The sequence below is a fragment of the Castor canadensis genome, chromosome 4 (assembly GCF_047511655.1).
Source record: "Castor canadensis chromosome 4, mCasCan1.hap1v2, whole genome shotgun sequence".
NCBI lineage: Eukaryota > Metazoa > Chordata > Mammalia > Rodentia > Castoridae > Castor > Castor canadensis.
In genome coordinates, this window is record NC_133389.1 from 146,322,901 (window position 1) to 146,343,140 (window position 20,240).

The 20,240-nt window shown below is 35.7% G+C and overlaps 1 protein-coding gene across 3 annotated transcripts in view; it reads right to left on the reverse strand.

Moving 5' to 3' along the window:
* Dnah7 (dynein axonemal heavy chain 7) overlaps window positions 1–20,240 on the reverse strand; it is a 310,589-nt gene that overhangs the window by 40,073 nt on the left and 250,276 nt on the right. For all 3 annotated transcript variants that reach the window (XM_074071306.1, XM_074071307.1, XM_074071308.1), the window contains exons 51-56: window positions 19,642–19,768; window positions 18,435–18,629; window positions 17,254–17,346; window positions 5,013–5,189; window positions 2,782–2,943; window positions 1,518–1,718 (exon numbers count right to left, since the gene is read on the reverse strand). In XM_074071306.1, coding sequence (XP_073927407.1) covers window positions 1,518–1,718; window positions 2,782–2,943; window positions 5,013–5,189; window positions 17,254–17,346; window positions 18,435–18,629; window positions 19,642–19,768 — 955 coding nt within the window. The remainder of the gene's footprint in view (window positions 1–1,517; window positions 1,719–2,781; window positions 2,944–5,012; window positions 5,190–17,253; window positions 17,347–18,434; window positions 18,630–19,641; window positions 19,769–20,240) is intronic.

A 20,240-nucleotide genomic window follows, 5' to 3' on the forward strand; every position in this document is an offset into this window, starting at 1 on the left:
GAACCCTGGGAAGATGTGCTGAAATTGGAAGCATCAGTATGAAATCATCACTTCTAAAATATGTAGATGAGTATATAGATGTACACATACTTGCTTATTTGTATATGTGTGTATATATTTGTACATTTGGGTGTGTGTGTATATGTACATAATTTCAAGTTCTCTCTAATGGAGGGCTCAAGAACCAAAGATAATAGAGTGGCAATGAGCTCATCTAACACCCAGATAGTGGTCTCTAATATCATCCACCATTGAAAGGAAATAGGGCTCTTCAGAGAAAACGACTCATCCATGACTGGGGAAGGATAGGTACAAGATGAGCCAAATATGGATTAAATATGGAGAGAGAGAAAATAGAAATGAAGCAAATGGGACAAAACATTAACAAGAGATGAATATAGGTAAAAGGGCATAAAGATATTCTTTACGCTACATTTACAACTTTTCTCTAAGCTTAAAATTATTTTCAAATACAAAGAACTAAGACAGAAAAACTGTAAAGTGCTACTTTGGCACTTAATGAGATTTTGGGTTGGGTTGGAATTGTGTTTCATAAATGCCTAGACCTCTGAAGTCTGTGACTAGTGCTGGAGAGAATTTTTGATCTAGAAGAAAGAAAGGGTTGAGTTGTGTTCTGCAAAGATGCTCTGTCCATCCTGTCATACTCAGAAATGCCCTCACCACCTATCTAGGAGTAACCGGCTCTTTCCAAGCCTAATCAGTGCAAAAGCTCAACACACAACAGGTCTGGGAAGCTAAGGATAAGGTTTGACTTAGTTTTAAATATAAGTACTTCAGTTTTAGTGTCCAAGCTTTTGTATAATGAAAGTACTTCTTTATTTTTAATAGTTTCTTTTGTGGTATCTACTTAATCCATATTAAGATAGCAAGAGTGTGAGCTTTCTAATGGCAAAAACTTACTAAGGTTCATAACCCCTCTTAAAAAGAAACTCTTCCATTTTTAATTACGGTAAAACACTGTGAAATAATTTTAGGTCACAGACATTCACACAGAATTCTAATCATGAAAGCAGTGGGTGTTTTCCCTACTTGCCTAGTGACGCTGAAAAAAATTCTTATAAGTCCCATCAATCATGAAGGAAAATCATTTTGATTCTCATTATAGTTATGTGGGGAAAATATTTTTATGTTTTAATTTAGAGATATGGCTCCAAATAGCAAAGGGCTCAGTTAATATCCTGAAACAAGATTCTCCAACCTTGCAGATTTGTACTGGGAATGGCTTACAGCTGACTTTCTAAATGGGAAGCTACATTATTAATGACACCACATAAGATCTCAGCTGAGCAGGAAAGAGGATGGTGGTAAAATTAAAATAAAATATTAATAAAATTGACTTCAGCACAGTCAATAATCAGTAATCAAAACCAACTGCACTGCAGTACAGGAGGCCTATTTAATTTGTAGTTTTTACTGAGTGCACACATCCCTGATCACCAAGAGGCCACTTGAATTGCTTTACAGGGCTGAGGTAACAAGACTTAGCCATTACTAACAGGCTTTTTGCAGCTGCCAAAGAACTCAGGGTCAGAGATCGGGTCCATGAGGTATGATCGAATGATATTAGCCCGTAAACCTTTTGGTGCTTCATTGGTCATTTTCACTCCATTCTGCAGTACTGACACAGGAAAATTTGGAGACGGGTAACTTGTCAGCCAAATTCGGAAATCAGGATGTGTTGATTCTGGGCTTAACTCCTGTAAGAAAATAAATCAGAAACATAAGGATAAACAGAACCCAAAGAAAAATCTTGAGATAACATACTTAAGGGATAGGTTGCAAGGAGAAGGAAGCATTTCTATGGAATAGAGAAGTAATTTCCACAATTTTCAGCCAAAGCTTTAAAGTCTGTTTCTGCCTCTGAACCAACATGCTTCATTGAAATGGGCCAGTCCTTCTTGTCCTTGAGGAATTCTTTTTTATTGTTTTATTATTCATATGTGCATACAAGGCTTGGGTCATTTCTCCCCCCTGCCCCTACCCCCTCCCTTACCACCCACTCCGCCCCCTCCCTCTCCCCCTACCCCCTCCTTGAGGAATTCATGTGACTTAAAGCTCACAAAGGTGCTACACAGTTCAGAAGTGGCCAAAATAAAGACAAATAATTCTCATATCTGCACTGATGTTGCTGAGATAGTTACAGAAATAATTGTCTGCCCAGAGCTAGATTAAAATGAATCCCTTCCTCTTGCTGCAGCAAGGTTATGAGAATATACAATGCACTCAGGTAAGCCAACATTAAACCAAACAGGGACTTAAAAAAAAAATAAGAGAGTAATGTAAAGGATAAGAAGATCTAGTACATCTTGAAGCATCAAAACTTACCACTGTTAGCTCTATTTGTTAAGATGTCAGGCTTGAATTGTAGAGGGTACGCAAATCTTAACTAGCACTACAATAAAGGGCCCAGGAGTATTATCATGGGCCTGACCCACAGCTGTGAAAATTAAACTAGGTGTGTCCTCCCTGCGGCTTAGTCTCATCTTGGAGCCCGTTCCTCTGGATTAAGGATATTTTCCATCTCATTGGATGAGCCCTTAGCCCTAGCAAGGGGGATCTGCCACAGTCTGACAGCATACTGTCTTCTGTTCCTCCAGACAGAGTTCTCAGTGTGAGCCTTTCTCTCCTGTGATCTGGCCATGCCACTAACCTACAGCCCTTCAAATTAGAGAGCAAGGAGGAAGTTCTTGGATGATATGGGTACCACTACTAACTTGAGGGAGTATAATCTAATAAATAAATATAAACTTGCATATTTACCTCACAAACTCTTTCAAGGGTTGGCATCCAAGAGGTGGCAAGGTGACAGTTCTGAAGAACAACCCATGTTCCTTCTTTGATAGCTTTTTCTAACATTTTCATAGCAATGGGCCCTTGGCCTTGACCAAGAGATAAAGAACTAAGTTTTGAGCCCCCATACCCCTGTGTACAAGAACAGCAAAGATGTTATTTAACATCATGTTTTTAGAAGAATCAATATTATTAGAAAAATGTTAACATTAACTATTAAAATTTAATTATTAGCATCCTTCAAAGGTTCAAACATAAACAGCCCTAAAACATTCTAGGCAAATAAATACTTAGAAGAAAGAAAATTCTTATAGGAAACAGTAGTGGTAGTAAGTAGAAAAACTCTGTAGTGTCTTTGGTTTTTGACATAAAAGATAGAAAAAAGACATTAAAAAGATTTTTAATGCAAGCAAAAGATGAAATGGATCAGCTGTCTTATAGCAACTCCTAAAATTCAAATAACTTCTAAAATCCAAATCTTAAAAAGAAAAATATGAATAGGCAGATGAACTTGTCCTATTTTCTTCAGGTCTTTGATTATATTTTAACTAATTTGGCATTGCATATGATTAAAATAATAAAAAATTAGCCACTATTCCCATTTAAAGGTTTCTTTAAGAACTTTGTGGGAATGTTTTCCTAGAATTCACTTCTACTTTATCCTGACTCATCTGTGGCTTCTGGATCTCTTTCTTTCTTTCTGTGGTTACCACCACACTTCCTCTTTGGAAGAAACCTTAAGTGATGGAAGCAGTGGAAGAGTAGGGTCTTGGACCCTCTCTGAAGGCCCATGCCTTAGTGTTACTAGATACTACTATTTCTGGAAGAAGTGGGAAAGCAAGTGAAGACAATGCCTGGAGCAGCACCTACATAGCGGCCAGAGAATAATCACACTACTAATGTGGAAGAGATCTAAAGAGGAACCTGGAAGAGCTCAAAGGGCTGTTAGGGACATGTTGATTTAGAGATATGAGTCCCACATATGATTGATACTTCCAGCTAGACTTGCTCACCATCACTCTTCCTGAACCTTCACTAGCTCCCCTAACTAGTGGTCTGTGTCCATATTGTACCACTCAAACCAATTCTCATGCTCCAATTGGGATGGCTTTATAAATGACAGATTAGATCATGTCACTTTGTTACTTAAAACCCTACCACACATTCCCATTTTATTCAAAGTCCTTAATTTAGCCTACAGAAACCTCACATGATCTGATCCCTAACACTTCTCAGATCTCATCTCCTCCAGTCATGACAGCCGCATCCCAGCACTCCTTTAAAAAATAGTGAGTGCTATGTTAGACAATAAATCCTCTAAGATATAAGAATTATGCTCATGCAAAAAATAGGCCATTAAAGTATAAATTGGCTTAGTAGAGAGTGTTTTAATCTATAAGCTTCATGGCTTTTGAGAAGCTGCCTCTCTAAGCTTTAGTATTCCTACCTGTGAAGTACAAACACTACCATTTACTTCATAGTAGTCTCTCAAAGTAGAAAGAGAAAACTTCATATGATAAAGCCTAGCTAAGTTAATAGTATACATATATTGCACTCCATAGACGTGTAAGTATTGATTTTAGAAATCTCAGTAGTATTTCCACCAAAAGCTATTTTGGTTAAACCAAAACAGGGTAAAGAATCAACTCAGAAATGCTCCAGACCTGCTCATTATTATTTTCTTGTTCTAGACTGTGTGAATTAAGAACATTTATAGTGAATACATTTGAAAAAATTTAAAGTCTAGAAATGTAGGTAACAGAACATTCTAATTTGGTAAAGTGACTATCATGCATAATTGCTCTAGAAAGTCAAAGAAGACACCTCTTATAGAGACTAGGAGAGAGGCAGGATCACAGAAGGTTCACCCTTGGGTTAACTTATTAACTTAACCCAAGCTCATGCACTAGTACAAATGATATGACAGAGTTCCCTGCCCCTCTCCCCAAGCAAAAGAAAAGCAAATGACTCAAATCCAAATTCTGGTTTTATAGTTTGGATAAGGACTACTTTATAATTTGGATAAGTGTTGCCATTAAGTATCATTTTCTTGGGACTCTGTCAACCTCTGCCAAGCCTTTCAAGAGCTGAATGGCAATTTCTACTTTTCTCTCACTTCTTAAGATTTCAATTATACCCAAATACTCTTTTTTAAAAATAGGAGAAATATCAGATACCCTCGTGTGTTGTAAGGTACCTACCTGGTCATCAGAAAATTTCAGAAGGGCAGCCATGGGATCTGCTCCAGGAGAGAGGATGAAAATCAGTGGTGCACAACAGTTACTGTCTCCAAATGCCTTGGATAAATCAAATGGGGGTGGCTCAATGAATGTACGCCCCAATTTGCTGATAATAAATTCTTGCAACATTGGAATAACCTAAAAAGAGACAAAATACATTGAAAGAATATTCAAAATCTTCCTACAATCTTAAAAAGGTGTTTAAAAAAAGAACTCTAGCTATATTAGCTAAGGTATTCTTTAATGTGGACAGTCAAAGATATCACTGTGAACATAAATGCCTTGTAGACAGAAAAAAATGTAAATGTTCAAATAATAAATGTAACTGCCACCAAGTTCAGAGGCATTTCTCTCCTTTTAATGAATATTCAAGACATGATAGGAGAAGAAATAAACCTTAATTCTTTACTTAAATTTAAAAGCATGGATTATGTCCCAAAAGCCCAAAATTCAAAAGTAGAAAGTTTCATGTAAGTTATACAAAGTTTCCCACAACATCAAGAAAGAATTGATAATAGTTGGGAAAGAAGATAAGAAAGAGGGGGAAGAGAAAGAGGAGGTAAAAGGAGAGTGGAAGAGGAGAATAGAGGAAAAGAAAGCACTCTGTGATAGAGAAACAAGACATATACCCAAGTAATGGACAAAACTCTACTGGGTAGAAATTCTGTTAGTATGCTTAAGAATTTTCTTGGAACCTGTTTGAGAAACAGCAGAACTCTATGGTGTGGGTCTCTGCTAGTTGGTCCCTTTCAGACATTAACATGGGAGTGGAAATGTGCTAATTGTATGGTTGATATACAGCCTCAACTCCCTCATTCCTTTTTTCTGATGAAGGGTCATCTGCATGTGGCATCGCCGAGAGATGGTGCCAACTAATCATGATCCAGGTATGACTCAAACAAATGATACAGATAGGTTACCACATGTGATGAAGGTAGAATACCACTACGTCTGTATCTAGTTCAACAAACTATGTAAACATTCTCCCTCCATCTCCTGCTCTCAAACATTATATGTTCCTACTTGCTTTTTCTTCATTTTGTTGGTTTCCTCACTGAGAAGCTCGATAAAACTTTGAAAATGTGATCAACATCAATTTGGTTTGTTGGCACAAAAGTAGTTAGATAGGAAAAAAGAAAAGCCTAATAGCAAAAGGGAGCATAGATTTGAAGGAGAAAACAGAAAATTCAGTGAGACATTAGTCCATTCTTTTTCCTGACATTATTTTCTCTTGTGTCTTGTTCCTTGGTTTACTTGTGATTTCTCACTGTTATTTTTTGAAAAAGGGAAAGACAGGGATATCAATGCATCTTTCTTCAGGAATAAAATGTTTAAGTTTTATGCTGAATAAATTTAAAACAACATTCATTACATTTTTGCCACACTTAATGAAAGAGTCAAGTTATTTGTTTAATGTCAGCAGACATGGGTGCCAATGGAAAATGTGTCCTGCTTGACTTCATAAGAATTGCAGACATGCCCTTGCAAAGTAAAGTTGAGAAAGAGCCCCTACATTAGCTGATATTTGGGAGGTAGAGATGGGGAGATCTCATGACATCTCATTTCAACAAATAAAAGGTGGGCATGGTGGTGCACACCTGCATTCCAACTACACAGGAAGCATAAATAGGAGAAGAGAATCATCGTCCAGGCCGGCCTGGGCATAAATGGTGAGACCCTATTCAACATAAAGTCAAAAGGGCTGGTGGTATGGCTCAAGTGATAGAGCACGTTCCTGGCAAGTGCAAGGGCTTGAGTTCAAACTCCAGTCCCACACATATACACACAAAAATGCAATGAACACTGGACTCAATACCAAGAAGATTTGTTGGTGTCCTCCAAAGCACATAGGCCCAGGCAAGGATCTCTTCTCCCCAGCATTCATAAGTCATCCTATCTCTGGGAGCACACAGCAAGATTTGATGCTTACTCATTGAGAATTGACAGGGAAAGCTGGACCAGATGCTGAGAAAGATGTGAGTCAGAGACAAGAGGTCCATATAGAGGAAAATTGCTCTCAGACTCATGGAGAGGAGTAGAACCCACTCCCTGTCTGGATACAGTGCTGGAGGGGGAGAGCCTGTGGGTATAGAACCCACAGAGTGTTCCACTCCAGTGGGTGCATCCCCACCCCAGTACCAGACACCTAAGGTTCCAGCCATAAGCTGACAGTCTGCTCCTTCCAGTTCTGGAGTAACAACCACTGGAGTGTCCCCTCTGCATTCTACTCCATCAATACAGGAAATCACCAGGGGCAGGTTGCCAAACTGACCAGAGAAAGTAAAGGTAGTCTAGCCCACACCAAAGACCTGGAAACCAACCCTCTTTTTATTACTAAAAACTTTTTTTCTGTTTTTATTTTACTTTGCCCTTTGTTTCTCTTTTCCTATTCTCTTTGACAGATAGATTTCCTATAGAGACTTGTAAAGCCAGACAGAGTGATCTAAATATTTACATATAATTTTTATACTATTTTAGTTTTTCCCTTTTCTTTTTTTCACTTCCCTTAGATTTCTTCTCCATTAAAATCTAGTTTCTTTGATCTCTTTTGTTGTTTCTTTTTCTTTCAGTTTTGGTTCTCATTGTTCTTATCTTTTTACTTGTATTTTTTGTTCTGTCTTTGAGAAGGGCTCCTCACATGACCTGTGCTAGCCTGGGGATTGTGCTCTCCCTGCCTCAGATCCTTAGTGCAGGAATGGTACATATGAGCCATCACACCCAGTGTTTAATACTTAACTTTTAATCATCTCTATTTCTTTCTTCATTTTCCCTCCCCCCCTCATTTTATTCTCTTTCTGTCTTTAACTACATCAGTTTTTTTCTCTCTTATTTTGCCTTCTTCTATTATACCTTCTACAATTCTTTATCATCATTGTTTTTGGCTGGGTTGTTTATTTTCTAGGTCTTTTTTTCTTCTTGGTAGTTTTCTTATTTAACTTTTCACTGGATTTTATCTATCTGTTTCCTTCTTTCTCATCCTTCCCATTTTCTTTCCCTTCCATTTTAATTTCTCTATATTTCTTGCACTAGTCATGATTATTGTTCCTCCTATTTTCTTTCAATTCTTATCCTTATTAACAAGAATCTTCTAAGTTCAAATAGTAGTATCTTTGCTTTCTTATTCCTGTAAGGTTATTAGAGTTGTGGTTGTAATTATTTTTAATTATTTGCTACTGTATTTCCATAAGTGAGTGTATCTAACCATTGTGGTTGCCCGTCACAGTTTTCTTCTCTCTCAGTAGTGCTGGGGATCAGGCTTGGTGCTTTGAGCACATTCAGCAAATGTTTCTTTTCACACCTAGTTCAGTGGTAAGAAACTGAACCTCAATGTGGTCACCACCCAGTCTGGCCTGGACAGTGTGAATATTTTGTCTGAAAAATATACAGGAGGTTAAAATCTCCAAGCAATAACTTGGTAACTTTGCAATGGCAACACAACTCTTCCAAAAGTCAACAATTCCACGATAATGGGTACTAATGATAGTGAAGTAGATGAAATCCCCAAAATTAAAAAGAATGATTATAAGAATGATCAGCAAAATCAAAGAAGACATGAATAAATACCTAAATGAATTCAAAGACAATACAAATAAACATCTGAATGATATAAGATATATTTGTATTTATGATAATACAAAAAATGAATTCAATAAAGAGATAGAAATTCTGAAAAAAGCAAGTTGAAATATTGGAAATGAAAAGGTCAGTAAATCAAATAAAACTCAAGTAGAAGACAGAACATCAGGGTTTGACAACAAGATAGAATTAGAACATTCAGACAGCAGGGAAGAAACATAAAAAAGTAAAGACAGAACAAACAAGACCTCTGGGACACCATTCAGAGAACAAGCCTGCAAATTATGAGCATAGAAGAAGATGAGGTATAAGCTAAAGGCATTGAAAATGTATTTTAAAAATAATAGCAGAAAATGTCCAAATCTTGGGAAAGGGATGGTCATTCAAGTATAAGAGACTTTGAGGACACCAAACATGATCAGGAAAGAACATCCCCACATCATATTGTAGTTAAAAAATTATGTATACCAAACAGGAAAAGCATATTGAAAGCTACAAGGAAAAAAGTGCCAAGTCTCATATTAAGCTAAAATCCATCAGAAAAACAGCAGATTTCTCAACAGAAACTCTAAAATCAAGGATGGCATGGAAGGATGCATTTTGAACCCTGAAAGAAAACAATTGTCAACTTAGTTTATTGTATACAATAAAGATATTCGTCATAATTAAAGAAGAAATAATAACCTTCCATGACAAACAAAAAGAAATTCATGATCGCTAAACCAGAACTGCAGAAGAGATTTCAAGGAACTCTACAAACAGAAAAGGAAGATAAACACAATGATGAGAATATGGAGAAGAATAAATCTCACTAGAAAAATAGATAAACAAACAAGGACTAGGCAATAATCAAACACTACCTTTCAATAGTAACTCTTAATGTTAATGCTTTCAAGTCTACAAGTAAAAAAACACATGCTAATAGACTGGATTAAAACCATTTGTTGACTATAAGAAACATACCTCACTGGCAAAGACAAACACAGGCTTGAAATGAAAGGATGGAAAAAGATATTTCTAGCAAGTGGAACCATAAACCAAACAAGAACATCTCTACTCAAATCTGTAAAAGCAAATTTCAAGCCAAAATTAGTCAAAAGAGACAAAGAAGGTCACTTCACACTGATAAAGGGAACAATGCATCAAGAGGATATAACAATTGTAAACATATACACAGCAAACGTCTGCATGCCAGATTGCATAAAACACTAATGGACATAAAAGCCCAGACAGAGCCCAGCATGATAATAGTAGGTGACTTCAATGACCCGCTCTCATGAATAGCTAGGTCATCCAGAGAACAATAAAAACAACAACAACAAAAAAGCCATAAAAAGAAAGAACTTAAATTAATAAATTAGAGACAATGTGACTACTACAGAAGCCACTGAAATCTAGGGGCTATTTTGAAAACATATATTCAAAAAAATTAGAAAATTTGGAAGAAATAGATAAATTTCTACACACATATGACCTACCAAAACTGAACCAAGAAGATACAAATGACTTAAACAGATCAATAATGAGCAACAAGATTTAAACAGTAACTTAAAACAGTTTCCAACAAAGAAAAGCCCAGGAGTGAATGGATTCACTGCTTAATTCTACCCCTTAAAAGAATAATTTATACCAATGACTCTCAAATAATCCATAAAATACAAAAAGAAATCACACTTTGAAGACTCATTCTGTGAAGCCAGTAATACCCTGTTACCAAACTGGATAAGGACACAACAAAAAATGAAGTATATAGGCCAATTTCCCTATGAATATAGATACAAAAACCCTTAATGAAATAATTGCATACTAAATCACCAGCACATTAAAAAGATCATACATCATGAAACAGTTGGTTTCAAAGAATGCAAGAATTGTTCAACACATGCAAATCAATAAACATAATGCATCATAAAAATGGAAACAAGGACAAGAATCACATAACCAAATCAATAGATGCAGAAAAAGCCTTTAACAAAATGCAACATCCCTTTATGGTAAAAGCCCTGAGGAAACTAGGAATAGAAAGATCATACATCACCACAGTAAAGGCTACATATGCCAGACCTATTACACTGAATGAGGAAAAACTGGAAGCATTCTTTAAAATCAGGAATGGGACAAGTGTGTCCACTTTCCCTACTCTTACTCAATATAGCCCTTGAATTCTTAGACAGACCAAAAAAGCAAGAGAAAGAAATAAAAAGGATACAAATAGGAAAGGAAGAAGTTAAGCTTCTTCCTCTTTGCAGATAATATGATCCTATACTTAAAAGGCTCTAAAAACTCCATTAGGAGACTCTTAGATATGATATATACTTTGAGCAAAGTAGCACAATACAAAAACAACATACAAAAAAAGTAACCTTTTTATCCAACAACAATAAAATTGCCGAAAAAGAAGTCAAGAAAACAATCTCATTCACATTGCCTCAAAAGAATAATAAAATACCTATCTTAACCAAAGATGTTAAAGACCTCTACAATGAAAACTATAAAGCACTGAAGAAAGAAATTGTAGAAGATAGTAGAAGGTGGAAAAACCTCTCTTGGTCATGGATCCGCAGAATATTGTTAAAACGGTCATACTATCAAAAGTGATGCAGAAATTTAACATAATTCTTATCAAAATTCCAATAACATTTTCACAGAAATAGGAAAAAAATACTAAAGTTCATATGGAAACATAAAATACTCTGAATAGCTGAAGCAATCCTGAGTAAAAAGAGTAATGCCAGAGGTAATAAGAATGCCTAATTTTAGAAATAAGGGCAAAATAGTTTCTGCTGGGTATTGAGGGGGTGGGGGGGAGAGGGAGGGGGCGGAGTGGGTGGTAAGGGAGGGGGTGGGGGCAGGGGGGAGAAATGAACCAAGCCTTGTATGCGCATATGAATAATAAAAGGGAAAAAAAAGAATGCCTAATTTCAAACTATACTACAAAGCCATAGTAACAAAAATAGTATGATACTGGGGGAAAAAAGAAAAACAGTGGAGTAGAACAGAAGATCCACACCTAAGCCCAAGAAGGTACTGTACTGACATCTGACTTTTGAGAGAGGTGCCAAAAACATACAATGAAAAAAGACAGCTTTTTAAACAAGTGGTGCTGGGAAAACTGGATATCAGCATACAGAAAGTAGATCCCTCTACCTCTCACCCTGTACAAATATTAAGTCAAAAACAATTAACAATCTTAATGCAAGATCTGAAACTTTGAAACTATCAGAAGATAACATAGGGGAAACACTTCATGATATAGGAACAGGAAGAACTTTCTAAATAGGTCTCTAGTAGCTCAGGAAGTAAGAGTAAGAATTGACAAATGGGATTGTATCAAATTAAAAAGCCTTTGCCTTATCTATACATTGAGATTGGGGCAAATTCCTCCCTTTGGTTAAGATTTTGGACTCTGTAGTGATCATCACAACCTTTGGTGAGGATCTCCTACCCTCGAAAGAGCTTGCCAGCTTGTTGCTCAGCTCACAGCAACACCTGTACATTTGTGTGGTCTCTTCAAATGACTGTGGCCCCATCTGGATTAAAGCTCCAGCAGAAGTCAGACCACACCTTAAAGAGATTTGGCAGCATCTCGCATTGTGTTTTATAATAGTGGGCATTTAATAAGTCCTCCTAAAATTTCATTTTGCTCATTTTAGTGATTACAGCAAACATATTTCTTTCATGTTCTCATGATAAAACAGAAATAAAACACATTTATTTGTTCAACAATTTCATTACAAATCAGGGAGTTCCTGAAAGGGTTTAACTTATAAAATGAACATGAAAAATAAAATCTTTACTTTATAAATTTCATTCCATATAAAATTTTAACACATGTAAAAATATTTTATTCGGGGTGGTTTTTAGATGTCCTGCAATTATAAAATTATATTACACGCAGTCAACATTTGTAAACACTTTTGTGTTTCACATGATTACAACCTATTATTAATGACTTCTTAAAAAGCAGGGTAGAGCATAAGATAAGGAACATTAATAAGGAGGTTCTGGTGGGGGTGGGGGAACAGACAGCTGCTAAACTCACAAAGAGACCTTCAAACTTTCAATAGCAAGAACGCGTTGCACAAACAAGAAAATTGCTGGTCTCTACAAAAATAAGTCTTGTGAAGTCTTGTAACCTTTGCAGTATGTGGCTATTCGTTGTTATAATTCATCTGGGAGTTTCTTAATGAAGCAAAAACCAATACAAGGCTCTGTATTCAATAAAATAAAAAGCTTTTGCATAGCAAAGGAAACAACATAGTGAAGAGACAGACTAAAAGTGGGAGAAAATCTTTAACTATCATTCATCTGACAGGGGATTAAGATCCAGAATATATAAAGACTCAAATAATTAAACACCAAAATAAAAGTAATCTGATCAATTAATGGACAAATGAACGGAACAAATACTTTTCAACTAAAGAAATACAAATGGCCAATTAATACATAAAAAATGTTCAATATCCTTAACTATCAGGGACATGCAGATCAAAACTACATTGAGATTTCAGCTCACCCCAATCAGAATGGATATTATTCAAGAAAACAAATAACAACATATGCTGGTGAAGATGTTGGAGGGGGGAAGGAATCCTTATACATTGTTGGTGGGAATTAAATTAGTGCAACCATCATGGAAATCAGTATAGATGTTACTTAAAAAGCTAAAAATAAAACTCCCTTATGATTCAGTTTTCCCACTACAAGGTATATACCCAAAGGAGTCAGTCAGCTTACCATAGAGATAGCTGATATCCATGTTTGTCATAGCATTATTGACAATAGTCAAATTATGGAATCAGCCTGAGTGCCCATCAATGGAAAAATTGTTAAGGGAAAAGTGGTAAATATACACAATGAAATTTTACTCAAAGAAGAATAGCTATGTTATTTTCCGGAAAATGGGTGGAACTGGAGATCACTGTGTTAAGTGAAATAAGCCAGACAGAGAAAGATAAATATTGCATGTTTCCTCTCATTTGTGGAAGTTGTGTGTATAAGGGAACTATAGCAAAAACAAGGTCATGAAAACAGAGGGAGATTAGTAGGGAGGCAGAAGGGAAGGGGAAAAGGAGGTGTGAGGGGGAGGGAGGAATGGAAGGGTGCACTTATTAAAGTGCATTGTATGCATATATGGAAACATAATGAAACATCTTACAATTAATATATTCCAATAAAGATAATATATATAAAATATGTTCTAGTAGTGTTTAAACATACAAACTGTGCCTTGTCTAATATTTATTTTACATAAATAAAAATAAAATAAGATACTGTTAACTTCTTTCAGTAGCTACTTTAGAGTCTTTACAGTAATAAGTATATTTTTCATCTCATATCCACTTGTCTTGACTAAAATTTATATTCACTTTGGTTTCAAGTAGCAGCTCCAAATGGACATGTGGATGACATCATGAACACAATTTGTTTAATTTTCTAATTTAAATTAATCTCCTAAATCATAACTACCAAATATACTTTTTATCCTGCTATGAAATATATATGCTCAAAAATTTAAGCCATAAATACTTACTATCCATTTCTTTTTCTTCTTTGGTGGTTTTGGGGGTTTGAACTCAGAGTCTTGTGTCTACTACTTGAGCCATGCCTCTAGCCCTTTTTTGGTTATTTTTCAGATAAGGTTTTGCTTTTTTGCTCATGCCTGGCCTAAGACTGTAATCCTCCTACCTCCAAATAGCTGGATTACAATAGCGAGTAACTGCAACCTGCATCTATTTCTTACTCTTACAAATTAGTTGATTCTTCTTCACAGAACATTTTGAGTACTACCTTAAAGTTTAAAATAAAAATCCTAGTATTTAAGAGGTTAACAAACCATAACAAATTTAGAATGGAACAAGGGCTATCTCAGGAAAAAGGTAATGGAAAGTATTTTTTAAAGTCCTCAGAATTATTTCAGCTGCAAATTTGTTCATGTACAAGGATGGAATTGTGAGTACACATGACACTCCATATTAGACTGATAATTCTGCCCACTTGCAACTTCCTCTCAGCTTGAAGTAAACTTCAGGAGCAATGTGCAACTACCAAATATCTCAAAAAGGTAGTTCCCTATCTTCAGGTATATCCAAACTTCAGTTATGTGTTCTCTGGAACATATGTTTACACAAAGATTATGGATTAAAATCATTGATATAATCATTGTTTGCATGTGCGTGTGAGCGTGTGTGTGTATATGTGTGTGTATGCGTGTGTGTGTGTGTGTGTGTATGACTAAGGGTGTTAGGGTAGAGAGCAGAGAGCCATGGAGGAATGAATATTGAAGTTTAAATCAGGGTTTTAAGACTCCTCAATATTTTCTTAGATTCATGCTATAGAAGAGTAAAAATACATTTGTAAGTCCCGAGATGACAAAGATCATATATATCGTTCATGCATAATCCTTATTTATTCAAAGAACAAATGAATAAAAACTCCATTAAGATACCTGCTTCCATGAAGGTGCAGTTCTAATCTAAATTCTAAACAAAAACATCAAATAATAATAAATTCCCCTGTACATAATGACTCAGTTCTTGACAAGGAATTTCATGTTTCAGATACTTTGAATTATCACAGATGCCAAGCTTACTGCAGGGCTAATAAAAATATTCTAGTCACCTGTCCCAGGCATTGCTCTTGCCCTCCTCTTCATTATTCTGTCCCCATAGCTTGTTTTTTCTCACTAGATTAAAAAATAACTAGCAAAAGAAAACTAAACACTTGTTTCGTAGCCTCTTTCCTCCCAAGGCCAACATTTTCACTAAATTATAGTTTCACAAATGAAAAGCATGTGGACTTTAAAAGCATGCTTTTATTCACAGAAGATCTGAGTTACAAAAGACCCTGCTTTTGTGAGTGGTTCAAGCTGGTGTCAGTCGCTGTGCACAGGCAAACATGGCTGACGGGCACCAAGTTAGGGATGTTCACCTGAGGGTTAGCAGAGACAAATTGCACTGCTCACTCTTAATGTTAAAGTCAGACAAACTTGCTTGTTCCCAAGACGGAACTGTTACCTCCTGAGGTAAATGAAGCTGTGCTAGCTATTCAGTTGGCAAGGTAAGAGAACTGGGTCTGCTCCTGCAATCTGATTATGCCAGCATTAGGTTTGTAAAATGAAATCTGTCAGTAACAAAAATTACAGTCTAATTTAGGCAACCGTCTTCCCAAAGGTAGGAGAGAAGTTTGTGATTTTTCTATGTATGCTTTTCTATTTATTGCAAATTCCTACAGGATTTATCTGAGGTTACAGAAAGATATTAACTTACATTTGACATGTTTTTTATTGAAAGCTGATTAATTTGCTTTTTTGCTTGCAGTTCAGAAGGACAGAATTGTGACTAGAAGCTCTTCATTTTGTAAATGGACTCAAAACATTCCACACCTCAGTATATATCCATTAGACATGTTTCTTTTGTCAATAAAATCTATAAACTATTTAATTCTAAAGGAAAATATAAGCCCATCTCATTTTTCCTACCAATGGTCTAGTGAGAATCTTCTACATTTTTCTAAACTAGAGCATCTATGGAGCCTGGCATTTGTGGCTTATTACCACTGTGCAGAGTTGGGTTTTGACAGGAGAAAAGTGGAAAGGAGAACCTCTGAACACTCACACTAAAAAACTGTGCTGACAAAGTATCCTGCAAGATGGAGATCAATCAATTCCCCACTTACCTGATGGGTATACATGTGATATTATCTTGACTTAGAGATGATGGAGAAATAAGATCTATAGACAGATCACTAGCTCTTTGTAGCACTGATTCTTTGCCTCATATGCTAATACTATTTTACTTTGAATCACCTTTTAAAAGCATCATGTCCAAATATCATTTTATAGCCTAGAGATTCCAAAATCATTGATTTACAACAAGACTTAGTACTCGGTAACACTAACATAAAAGAATTTGAAGTCTCTGGGTAATAATAATGTAATCTAAATAACTATTTTTATATTAAGGATGGAATAAATACTGGTAATTAGTTAATTGTGTCACTTGGAATAGACTTGGTTTAGCTGTAGTTACAATTTCCTAATTGCAGTGGCTTAACACAATGGAAGCTTTTCTTGTCTCTGAAAAGTCATCTGGGTGTGCAGGCCACTGACTCTCCATGTGTTGCCTCAGCCATCAAGCCTTCTTGCAGTACCTGATTCCACAATTCCACAGTCAACACAATTCACAATTTTGGTGGCAGGGATACAATGTGGAGAATTTCACGCTGGCAGTTAAATACATCTTCCCTGACACTTCTGTTCAGATTTTATTGGTTTAAAACAGTCTGTGGTCACAATCCCTCTATTTCAAGTGTTCCCAGAAGGAGAAGAAAACTAGAAATATTGGTTAGTGGCATTGTCTATACAAGTGTCCACCTATCCAAGGGAAATATCCCATGGGAACATCTTCACACAGGTGTGAGAAAGCTCTATGGATCACGTGTGAATGTGTGTGGACGGGTATAAGACAGAGGGCTAAGGTCCTGGGCCGGGTAGTCAGGAGAAGTATGAAATATAACTTTAACCTCCACAAACCCATATAAACCCAAAGGGGAGGAACACCCCAAATAATGTGGGACTGCACAGAGAGAAAGGAAGCATGATGCTGCTTTCACAGCCCACATTCACCTTGTCTGGCCTCAGGCAGCGAATGATAAGCATCCTTTGAAAGTCATTTGCTTTTTCTTCCCAGTCTTCAGGGAAAGCTTCATGGTGTGGTTCCTAAAACAACCGTGCACATAATTCAGTGATGGAAATTGCATCCAGAAAGTACAGTATTCTGCTATATGAACCAACTTCGAAAGAAGTGAAAACAAGAATGCTTGAGAGAATTTTCACTATTTTACTAAAGTTGGGGCAAAGTTAATGTCAACATGTGTACCTTGGAGACTTCAGGGTAAACTCTGGTTTCTCAACTCAGAAATCTGCATGCTTCAACATAGTGAATAGAATTTCAGTTTTAAATTAGAAAGAAGTACAAAAACATATTTGTTTCTAGGAAACATTTTCATTACTAAGAAGGAGAAACCCAAAAGTGATCCTTTCCAAATATGTGAATTCATGTGCAGACAGAATCTCACTATCTTGTATAATACGCAAACTACAAAATATAAGACAACCCAGGAAAGAAAATACTCTCCACTTTTTTAGTTCTTTCTTTTCACCTCCAACTTTCCAGAGCCCTTGCATATTATATCCAAGGAAAGTAGAAAGCCAAAAGAGTAGAAATAAAGGAGTAGAAAAAAGTAATGGAAATTATAAAAATATTAGTCCTTGAGCCAAAGAAGAACTGAGGGAAGGCAGGTATTGCTTTGTACTCCAGAAAGGAAACTGTATTATGGTATATATTAATCATAATAGACTCCAGAAAGTAAGACAAGGTCTCATGAAAATTCTTTTCAACTACTAGCTCTTCCCTTTCCTCAAATGACAAAAATTCTTGCTAGTTTACCTCCCACATTTAGAAAATCTAAACAACAGCTATTTCATAAAATGTTAACTCATCTTGATAATGATTGCCAAAATCTAAATTGATAATGAATCAAAACTTGGCATGGAAGCTCAACAAGAATATTTTTAAGGATTACGTAGTTCTTTTGCATTTCTACACTTTTCAAGGAGTTTGGATGGAAACTTAACTAGAACCCGACTTTGAGATGGAGATAATATAAGTCAAAACTTACTATTTTAACATCTGACCAGTCATTTAAAGCTTATTTTAATCTTGTTTTTATGCAAAAATAAAGAGCTATTTAACATTATCCTCTTCATTTAAAACTTGTGGAATAAGCAAGAGGGTTAAAACATACCAAACTATCATATACTTTTTTCCATGAATCCTTTAAGCGTATAAACTCCTTACGAATGGTCTTGAAGGAAGGCAAGTCATCTAATCGGCATATTTCATCCCAGGACTTTTGAGGAAGCCACGTACAAGGGTTGGTATGAGGATTATCCAGTCCAATGCCCCCAGTTAACAGAAATCTCCACTCAGCCTTATTAATCTTTGGAACACACGGCAGCATGAAGAGTCAGAAATGAATTCATCATAAAATAGTTAGTTTACAACCATTTTAGAAGAATTGAATGTTGATTGAGAAGTCTCAGATATGGTCCCTATGATATTCTGTAACTGATGCAACTCAACATTTAGTCAAAAATCCCAAATTATCCAATATAGCAAGTTTTCTTTTGGCAGTACTGGTTTTGAACATAAGGCCTCACTCTTGCTAGGCAGATGCTCTATCACTTGAGCCACACCCACAGTCCACAGTTAATTTTAAATAGCTACTTTTGATCATTTTCCTCCAAAATTACTGGTTTAAACATGAAAATCTGAACATATTTTATTTGAATATGTTCTCCAAAATAATTTCTTAGACCCCTATTGGCTCTAAAACTTGTAGAAAAATAGAAAGTCATCAGTTTGCCATGTTTTCAATTGTTTCCCATAAAGTGCAATGAATTACTATGAAACTTTTTATAAGAAATGCAAGAAATAAAGCCTTTATTCTTTCAGAATTCCACCAATACATTACTACATGAAATAAAAAATCCTCAAACACATAAATGTATAGCGGTGACTTTATATAGTACTTCCACTCTTAACAGGCTTTCTAAATTTTAAATGAACAGCTTTCAATGATACCAAAGATTTATGTAAAATATCGCTAAGTCCAAGTGGTTAAATTTAAATAACCACAAGGTCTTAAACATATTACCATTTACAGCATTAATAGATGAGAATATATAAATATATTTAGCAAATTTATATGTATTATTGTAAGAGAATTTAATAAAAACATTTATTTTAAAATAAAAAATAAAAAAATTTAAGTGATAATAACATTCTCTGCTAAATTTACATTTCACTTCTGTGCAATTCAGTTTTGCTGTAATGCCTTCTCTTAATTAAGTAATAATATCACTGTTAAACTATTTATAATCTTTTAATATATAGTCCCATGCAAATTAGTAAACTACAAGTCAATGTAAATATTATGGTGTTTTACTGACCGCATTCTCATGGATGAGTAGATTCACAGTTAGACAAAAGGAAAAGAGTAGCTTATCTTTCTCAAAAAGAGACCGGCAGACATTAACATAGAGTGAATAAGTGAAATGGTCCTTGAGGATCTGAAGCCTGAGAGCCAAAAGAAAGAGTGGATAAATAAAAGTATGTTAGACTTTAAAGAAAGTGCTCTTAAGAAAATCCATTATAGATGATTTGAATGTATGTTCTTCTCACACACTTTCTGGTCAATTACTCCACCAAACAATCAAGGATTTGCACTAAATGGGCACACCAATTTGGGAGCGACACAATGTAGAAGCACTGCAGAACGACTGCATTTTACTGCTGACTGATTTTTTGTTTTGTTTTGTTTTGTTTTGTTTTTGTGGTACTGGGGTTTTACTCAATGTAGAAACACTGCAGTAGAATTGCATTTTACTGTTGACTAACTTTTTTGTTTTGTTTTTGTGGTACTGGGGTTTGAACTCAGGGCCTTGTGCTTGCTAGGCAGGAGCTCTATCACTTAAATCTTACTCCCAACCCTTTTTTGATTTGGTTAATTTTGAGATAAGCTCTCACATTTATGTCCAGACCAACCTGG